We start from the raw sequence: 10,084 nt of genomic DNA, 5'->3' as shown, positions 1-10,084 counted from the left end.
GCTAGCATTCAGAGTCAATCGGAGTCAACGGAGAGCGAGCAATTATGCCCGTATTTTATACAGTTTACGGTTGCAATAACGCAATATTCATACCAGATCGCATGGGATTACATTTCACAAGTAAAATTGAACAATAATTAAGGTTATTTTACAATTTATACATCATCATTTCATGCTTGTGTCATTTGTGGTGTCTGTAGGCCTATTTCACAAAGTAAGGCTGCACCACCACACTACCCTGGAGTTACAGAGTGCAAGCATACGCAAGAAGCTGTGCAAAACAGTTATTTTTCAAGGATTTTAGCTCCCCAGTCCCAGTTGCAAGCCTGACAGGGTAATGTAAGATGCTGGAAAGACCTGGAGTTATAACGTTTACTTTAGGCCTTTAAAAAAATAATAATTAAAAAAAATAATAATAAAAATTAACTGGTACAGTATGGGAGCTTGTATGTGTTACAGAAGGTGAGTGTGTGCGTGTGTGTGTCTGTGTGTGAGAGAGAGTGAGTGTGTGAGAGAAATAAATTCAAGTGAAAAATCAAACTTGTTTCTTTATTATAATATAATTTTCATAAATGTATACATTTATCAATATGCCTGTGTGAGAGAAATAAATTCAAATAAACAATCAAACTGGTTTCTTTATTAAAATATAAAATTCATTCATTTATACATTTATCAATGTCATAGTCTACCATGTCTAATTAGTTAAAGCTCGTAATACAAAGTCTTTCTACATGAAAGTAGAATTTTTCAATGTGTGACAGCGTCCTGTATCATAACTAAGTCTCTGCAGTTTGTAACAAACCTAACCGTGTGAAAATCCGGTAAAACTCGGGGAGTTATGATCATTGTAGTTGAGAATACATATTCCTCAGTAGAAATAAATGCGGGGGGTGGCGCATTGGGGACCCATCCAAGATGGCGCCGCGCTGCTACGTATATTAAATCTATATGATGACTCCCCCTTCCACACGCGTCAGTTACTTAGCTAGCCCCACCAGACATTTTTAGGTCAGGCAGTTCGTATTCTGACTAGAACAGAGTGCCGAAGTCATGATGTCACTTTGTATTTTCCCCATAGACTTTTGGACAATCGCAAAAAATAAGATCTGTGTTATTACCCTTACAAAGAGTTATGACCCTTACACGTTTTGTCTCAAGATAATCTTTGCAATTGAATCCAAAATGTATACCGTTTGAAGCCTAAATAAAGCCGTCAGATATAAAATGCTAACGGTAGGCTATAAACTATAAACGGACTACAGCACACAGTCGCGGATCTACGTCATCATCAAGCTTCCTCAAACTTTATTTAAAAAACACGTTCACTCATTATGATCTGCGCTGTGTATGAACCATAGATCGTAAAAAAACACTTATCACTTATGATAAGAACACTGAGGATTTCCAATTCGTTTTTTCCACAAATGTTAGAAACTAATTGGGTTTATGCGTGCCTCTCTGAGATTTGTTTTCTTGGTTGTTAATGTTTTATTTATTCGTTTATTATTTTGTTAGTTTATAAAGCTTATATTATAAACAACAGGTTTTCATTGTATTGAAAATGCTTTTATTATTTTCCTATTTATAAAATACAGTTTTATCATCAAATGCTATGTTGTAGGTTTGGCTCAACACTCTGGCTCAATATCCTCCTAGCTACTGCATACACACACACACATTTTTATTTTGTAGATCCTACTACAACTCTTTAACAAACTCTTTTATAGTAATTTATGTGGAATACTCTAAAGCCGTTCAACTGACCAATAACGACAATTGATCAGTAATGAAACGTAGTCACTTTATGCTATAGGCTATATTTGGAAATTTATTACAAACAAACAATCATTAGTCACAATTATCATCATGTAACAATTAGCATAACAACTGCCCATGGACATTTAAGTATAAAAGTAAATGGTCCATGACAAACAATATTTGTTGTGGCGATTGTTTGGCTGAGGAGTGCGGCACTTAATGCTACATAATAACCCAGAGTCAATTACACTGGTTACATGAATTAATTAAATATTAATTGTCAATATGTGCCAAACAGCGAATTTTAGACCTTAATAAGATATATCAGTGTTAAATAGCAACAGTGAAAATAGTGCAAAAAGATCTCAAGCATTGGAAGAAAAGACCAAGGGCAAAACAATTATAAAGCTGAAAAACTATGTACAAGTTTGAATAAAAATCATATAAACATTTTAACTTATGTTCTGACATTTTCTGAGCATGCTTTCCCAATTACAAGAAACATTGTCAGACTTCCTGGAGAGGCACTTCAGGAAAAACAAGTTATTTAAAACCAAAGCTTTTGTTGGTTATAAAACTAGCTGCCATTAGACTGCCTACTAAAATAACACTTTGCTTTGATCAGGATTCATTTGAGTAATTTGCAGATAAAGTGACTGTGAAATGTTTGTGTTAGCAGTCCCAGCAGGTGTTTGCACCTGAAAGCAGGCAGCACTGCTGATGTTGGAGAACCCTGGTCTTGGTCGTTACGTCATAAAGTCAATGCGATAAATCTCTCCGTTACTGCTCAGACTGAGGTTTGAAATAATCTTCTGTTCTAAAAACACCGGGAAGCTCTTGATGTCTTTGTGATTGCCTTCTTGGGCTAGCAGGTTTCTGAAGAAGAAGAAAAAAAGAGGAAGTAAACGTTCTGCAATTTTCAATGTATGCCAAATACTACAGCATGTATTAGTGCTGTCAATCGCTAAAAAAATACATAAAATAAAAACAATGAAGTAATTATTTGCATTTTTTTCTCTGTAATTAATTAGTGATTAAAAACAACTGTAAGTACAACTGATGTCTATGAATAATAATAAAAAAATCATGATAGACATTCAACATTACAGTATAATAAAGCTATCAATTTCAACATTTATTAGGCTTTTAAGTGAACTTCAAACAATCTTCGCATAAACCCATTATAATAAAAAGTCATATACCCGTGGCCTTCATATATAATCAATATGCCAAAGTTAATTAAAGTAAACTCTTCAGTCTTAAGTCTGCATCAATTATAAATTAAATATAGATTAATCCTTATTAAATCTACAATTTTCTGTTACCATTGGTCTTTGATTAATATTAATGACACAAATCACAGCAACTGGTTTATTAGGTTGCTGTCACTAAGATCTGCCGCAATGTCACGCACATCTAATTTTTTCACAACTTCAAGTTAATTTAAGGCGTTATTTAACTAATTTAAGACAGCTTTTTTGATAATATTTGACAAAACGGCATTTTGGCATAATTCTGTGCGTTATTGTTTAATCGTGAAAAAGATCTTGATTCTGGTGCACCATCTGTGCGCACAATTTAGGTGCGCCCCTTTCTGTGAGTCGTATCTGTGTCACGACATTCACAGATAGCGCGTTCTCTTTTGTCTTATGTATTTGCATGAATAAGATTATATAATGTAACTCTAGCCAAAGGATGACAAAAAACTGATGTTGTGTTAATTGCATTAAACGGGGTGTGAAATAGTCTGACAAGCCAGACCCACATGAAGATGTTTGGTCTGGAAACTCAATCCGAGGGGCAGGATAATCGGTTGTCGTTCAAACTCCCTCTGCACGTAATAGGATATCGCTACAACCAACCAGAGCAATGTGAAGCGGAGCTAGTTGAAGCTAGTAAACATGTGAAGATTAAACTTTCGCTGTATCCGGTCGGCAAAACGCCGAACACATCTTCCCTTTTAAAGAATGACTTCCGTGCCGTTCTTTGTTCTTTTCTCAGAGAAAAGCTTAACTCCAGGTCTTCCAGAGTCGCGGTCAAAGCTGATTTCAAAGACCGCCATTCGCCAGTTTCTGTGTTTACTAGAAGCACGCAAATGCAACTCTGCCATCATTATGTTAAGCCCCGCCCACCGACTCTGTACACGATGTGATTGGCCAGATCAGACTTTGGCTTTTACAGCTCAGAAGTGTATTGAGAGTTGCTAGACGACACTCGCAGCAAATTAGATTTGCTGCCGCTAGGGTGCATCTAGATTTCTAGGCTAGGGGTGAAATGCTGTTTAAAGACTGTTAAAGACTTGGATTCCCATTTGATTGAGTATTTCTGTGTCAAAAATACTTACAAGTTTCGGAAAGTTTTTTCAGAGTATGGATCAGCTTGACGTCAACATTGCGGAATTTCCTTGTACGGCCGTACAGGCTCTTTTTCTATGTATACACTAGTCTGACGTGCAAAACCGTTTTTCTTGCTACTGCTAAGGTTTAGTCTCATACAATAGTCCATAAACCAAATCATGTCCTAATAAACCATGAGTAATCCCACACAAGTGTTGACAAGCCACTAAATACAGTAACGTTACATACCACAGAGACGGAAGTCCTGCTGTTGCTGCTTCTCCTGTTCAATTTATTTCAGCCTCTGGATTTGATTCTGGATCATATTAGTTGAATGTGATTGATAGCCATGGCTTATTAAGGTAACGTTTTCAAAGCTTACATACGCTCTCATGCAATAGCTGCACGCACTCGTGATTCTTTAGCTCCGTCCACACAATACGCCTCCATCCGCTCATTTTTTTCCGGAAAGACTCGGTACAGCCCATCTTTCTTTTATAAATATGATAAAACTAAAGACTTTTCGGAGATATGAAGGATGCAATACTACTCTATAGGTACTTTTTTGATTGAAATGAGATTGACTGAAACTGAGTGTTTCAATCTCCCTTTAAGTAATTTTAATGTGTTAAACTGAAAAAATGAATTGCATGCACTGACGTGTGTGTGTGTGTGTGTGTGTGTGTGTGTGTAAAGAGCTCACATTTAAAAAACCTGGTACGGCCATTGTGCGAAAGATCTTTTTGAAGGCGCCTGGTAGGGTTCCAACTTCACCTTCTACTTCAGTTACTTGTTCTTCCATTGCACTGACATTTGCTCCAACCATTTTGACAAAGCCCTGAGAATTAGAAAATACACTTATAACAACTAAAGAAAACATCAATTCTTCACCATGGTTCTAAAGTTAGTACCTCCAATTTGTCAATTTTTCGGTAAATCTCTCTCATCTCTTCTGATTTTCTTTGTATCTGTGGTAGGTTCTCATTGACCACCTGTGAGGTGTCATTTCGGATCTATGAAAGGAAAAAGAAAAAGTTATCTGAGTCTAGCATTCTTTTTCAGTTAAAGTATTTAAAGATTTGTCACAAGCGAGGATTCACAGGTGTATCCTTTGCAGAAGTGTTTTATCGACTAAATGTGAAGCATGTATAAATTCTCCTCCCCCTATACAACTTGCCACAGTTTATTAATTGTTAAATTATAATAATTATTGTTTACATCATGTACAAGACACAAATGTGTGTCAAATTACAACTGTAGTAGGAAAATTGCAAAAATATAAAAGCACAAGAATATTAAACAAAATGTAATACTATACAACAAATAAAAAGCAGTTAATAAATGGGAATAATGAATTGTTATTAATAACTGATAATATAAATTTAAAAAAGACAAATGTGGTATTTTGTGGCGGTTGAAACTATTACAATACCAATAATTATCTGTAATGTTCAAGAATTCCGACGGGCAAGCTAAATCCAGTGGTCATATATCCAGAATCATTAATTGAAGTGACGCTAAAGGGAGCGAGGATATATCATTTCACTTGATTCAATTCCTCCATCCTCGCATCTTTTCATTTGCATCCTTCCCTCGCATCCTGAAGGGGTGGAGTTAAGACGCAAAGGAAGAGAGGAAAGGAAACGAGGATGCACAAATAAGAATTGAAAGCACCCAGTGTCAAACTTCCTGGAGAGTTCAAAAGTCAAAGTTCACTGTTAAAGCTGCAGTGGAACAATATTGTGAAAAGCTTACATTTACATTTTTTTCTTTACGTTTAAACATCCATATTCTACTAGTGGACAGTGGATACTTCATTCAAAGTATCCCCCCCCCCCCCCACACACACCCCACACAGACACCCGCAACTTCAAAAAGGGGTAAAAATAAACATAGGACATATGTAAAAGGAAAGAGACTGAGCTTACCATATCAAGCATACCAACAAACTCATCAACTCTTGTTAGCATTTCTTCCAGGCTTTTGTCCAAGCACAGGACCTGTACAACAAATATATGATAAACATCTAGAAAACAAAACACATGACATATTGTACATAACATACTCCGTGTGCATGTGATATAAATGTTGCAGGGATAAACAGTTGCTTCAATGACTTGTAAAATAACAGAGGACCATTAAGAATTTAAAAAGCAGTCTGGTATTAGGTACATAATTCAGTCAGCAGTGCAGAGAACAAGTCAGTCTTTATTTAACCCGTATCACGCTGAACAAATTAGGCTTGATAACTACAATGTGCTCCAACAGGACGATAAAACAGAGGCATTGACGAGACTCTGAGGGGGGCATCGAAATTCATGGACTCATGAATGCTAGGTGCGCAGATGAGGTTCACCCGGTTCTTTGTGACATGACCTGTTTTTGTTGTTGTTGTTGTTGTTGTTGGACAACCACTCCCACACAGAGTAACAGTGGTTTTGAATTTCTTCACTTTGTTCTCCATTCAATTCCAGAGTAATAGTTTTATAATCTTATTCAGCCTGGTTAAACTTTTTTTGAGAGAGGTTTGGCCAAACCCAGGTTCATATTCTTCAATAGGGCAGGGGGTGCTAAAACTCACATGATTTGAATCCCATGAATTGATTACCTGTTTATATGAAGTGAAAATGGAAGGTTTAACCTTTTTAATGAAAAGGTTTACATACTTTATTTATTATAAATGCGAAATGACATCAGATATACAGTTTATATCAGTTATTTTAAACTTTGGGGGAAAGGCATAATACATGCACCATGTCACTGACTGTCATGTAACCTACAATCAGTTTCATCGCTTTACTTCACCTGAAGGGTAAAGTGTCCACTGGATGCACTCAAAAAGTAGTAGGTCATGCCAAAGTAGGACCTATTGCCTACTGTTTTATGACTATTATTAATTTGAACATGCTTATCAGCTCACATTAATTTTTTTTCACCCATTATATAGTATGAAAGTAGGCATATTTAGACGCAGGGCCAGTGTCTTTATGAGTGAGTAACTGAATTTTTCTTTCTGATTTATTCAAAAACACTGATTCGTTCATGAATGAAGGTTGAGTTCAACTCAGAGGTTGATTCTTTAGGAACGTTTTACCTTGGAGGAAACAAAATATATATAGACATGAAACTGACAATTGCTGTTTTGAAAATATAAGTTGATATATCCATATTAATTTCTTGTTTAAAGAACTGTTGTATCAAGATTACATTCACACTCGTGCTGCAGTATGGACGAATCACAGCCGTGCAAATGTTCAGAAAAACACTGCATGTGATGTAATATACAATAATGATGATGATAATAATAAAATAATAATATTAATAATTAATATGCTGACCTTTTTTCTGTCTTTCTTTGTGTCTATTGGAGTTTAATAATTGTTTTGTTTAACAGATATGAAGGAGAACTTTGCATCCTTGTGTCCTTACCTCTTCCTCAACGTTGGCTCTGATATAAGAGGAGTATGTGATGGCCGTGTGTCTCAGTAGCTCGTCGTCTTGTGTCTGCTCCGGCTCGCCCTGGTCCTGGGTTTCTCCGGATGCTGAGATCGGGCTTTGGGCCACTGCAGCGCCAAAGCTCGGGCTCTGAGACACGGTACCGCTGCTCAGGGCCTCACTCACCATAGATAAGCTGCTGGCGCTTTGGGACACGATGCCGCTGTCTCTGCTCACCTCTGCGCTGGACTCCTCCAGCGGTGACAGCACAGCTGCTGCCCTGTCAAAGCGATGCTCCATGTTTTGCTATCCACCACTATACTGCTCTTGTTTATGTGGAAGTGAACGCAGAGCAGCATGTGCGCATGCGCGAGTTTAATAGCCAATCAGAGAACGGGTTGGCCACATGTCGGTCATGTGATATCAAGGGTCAAACCAGAAACTCAAAACGGATGATAGATCTGATTTTAAAAGGAGGTGTCTTATAAAATTGTACATAGAATATACCCAGCAAAGAGAACGTTAGAGATATTTAAAATTGACATTGAATATTCCTGTACCTTTTGTGGTGATTATGATGAAACAATTTGCCATCTGTTTTAGGACTGTATATATAGTAAAATATTTTGGAGAGATGTTGAAAACTATTTAAGACGTAAAACTCATAGGTAAAACTGGACAAACTTTATCATTAAAGGGAAAAGATGTGTTTATTTACTTTGAAGATGGTGGAACAGATAAGGATTTTTCTTTTTTTTTTGTCCAATTGTTTTTAGTCTTAGGGAAATTCCATATTCATAAGTAGAAATGGGCAGAGTCCAAACCAAATTTTGAACACCTTTTAGCAGAGCTAAAACAATATCACACCACTGTAAGAGGTCTTAAAAATAGAAAGGCTATTAAGACTGATCTTGTACTCTCTAAATATGTTTAATTTGCATCCTTTTATGTAATTTGGTCTCGTTTTATTTTTATATTTTATTTTGCGATTATTGTTTGTCTTGTATACCTGTTTGTATTTTGTATATCAACCCTGGCATAAGCATTTTGTTGTATTGTATTGTTAATACTGTATTGTAAATCTGATTTTAAAAATGTTAAATATTTGTTACGCCAATAAATCACTGACAAAATATTTCTATCAGTCTTGTTCATGAATGATTAAGGAAACTGCAGTGCAATGTAATCTGTAGCAAAGTCGTATATCATGTAAATGATCATTGATTTGACAGGGTCGTCAAAAACTAAGAATGTAAAAACACAATGTTTTTCATCTCAGAATTTTATTTTATGTAAAAAAAGAAAAGAAAAAGACATCAGTAAAAATCATTTAGACAATATTTACATGTATTTTAAGTGTGGTTTGATAGCCTGACTAATATTTAGACACTGAACTTTATCGTAGGCCTCTTAAACCATAAATATCAAACTGACTGAAACTGACCTAACACGGCTGACCGATTAAAAATCGGTCGCAACTTTTAAAAAAAAAAGAAAAAAAAGAAACTTTTAGTAATCTGGTTTTGCTGGTCCCGTTTTAAATTTCTGTAAAATGTATTCGGCGCTCATGATACGCAGACATACAGATGAACCAAGACAATAATGATACGAATACCAAATAATTCATGCAACATATAAAGAAAGTGATTCTTAGCAAAATAAATGCAGTTCAGGCAGTGACCAACAGATGGCGACTCAGAACAAATGTATTTTGGCTCACACGTGTTATACCATGCCCTTGCTTTTACCAAAATGAACATATTTCCAGTGGTCAGATCCAAATTCTGAAGTCTGTTCGAGTGAACTATGACTGTAGGAGGGGTAAGGCACAAAAATGGTGGATATGAAGGTATGTCTTTGTTGAAGAAGATAAATGCAATACAGTCAACCTAAAAGCAAAAGGAAAGTACATCCACAGTGGTTTTAAATTATATACAAATGTATTCCACAGACTCTCTCTCTATAAAACAAAATTAAGTATGAACTGCTGTATTCCCAGTGTAAAAAAAACCTATAAGACTACATTTTATACCTGCTTTTTGACTGGACTGTATGCTCAGTGGCAGCATTAACATTAAAGCCATTAAAGATCTGACTAGTATGAGACTGCAGTCTGTTCAGCTGTGTGGATTTGAGTGGAGGTCAGATGTGAGGGTTCATTAGCAGTGAAGTGACAGAAAAGATGTGCACAGAATAAAACCGAGAGAACTAACTAACATTCCACTGGACTCCCGAAGTCAAGAGCGCTTCAAGAGGACGTGTGAAATACCTATATGTGATGACCAATTACACTCCACTGCAGTCAAATAAACCACAAACAAAGTCAAATGAAATCCCAATAGACCAATAATACTAAATGTCTCAAACCGAGTGATGTTTTAAGAGAAGTTATTATTGTCTAAATAAAAACATACATGATTTCCAAAAAGCCTTTTTGTAATGCTGACACTTGATATTTAAATATTCGGAAAAAGAACATTCTGAGGGATTTCGCTCAAGTGTAAATCACTGCATATAAAAGGTACGAAACACATACAGCAGACATTCATTAC

At 36.1% G+C, this 10,084-nt stretch overlaps 1 protein-coding gene across 1 annotated transcript; it reads right to left on the bottom strand.

The window, feature by feature from the left end:
- Window positions 1–1,804: 1,804 nt before the first annotated feature.
- On the bottom strand, window positions 1,805–7,917 carry bloc1s4 (biogenesis of lysosomal organelles complex-1, subunit 4, cappuccino). Its single transcript, XM_067426116.1, has 5 exons — window positions 7,527–7,917; window positions 6,026–6,097; window positions 5,009–5,110; window positions 4,801–4,935; window positions 1,805–2,637 (listed from the first exon to the last, which is right to left on the bottom strand). The coding sequence occupies exons 1-5, from the start codon at window positions 7,830–7,832 to the stop codon at window positions 2,542–2,544; spliced, it is 711 nt and encodes a 236-aa protein (XP_067282217.1). The 5' UTR covers window positions 7,833–7,917; the 3' UTR covers window positions 1,805–2,541.
- Window positions 7,918–10,084: the final 2,167 nt, after the last annotated feature.

Source organism: Pseudorasbora parva, chromosome 19 (assembly GCF_024679245.1).
Source record: "Pseudorasbora parva isolate DD20220531a chromosome 19, ASM2467924v1, whole genome shotgun sequence".
Lineage (NCBI taxonomy): Eukaryota > Metazoa > Chordata > Actinopteri > Cypriniformes > Gobionidae > Pseudorasbora > Pseudorasbora parva.
This window is presented reverse-complemented; position numbering and strand designations above follow the sequence as displayed.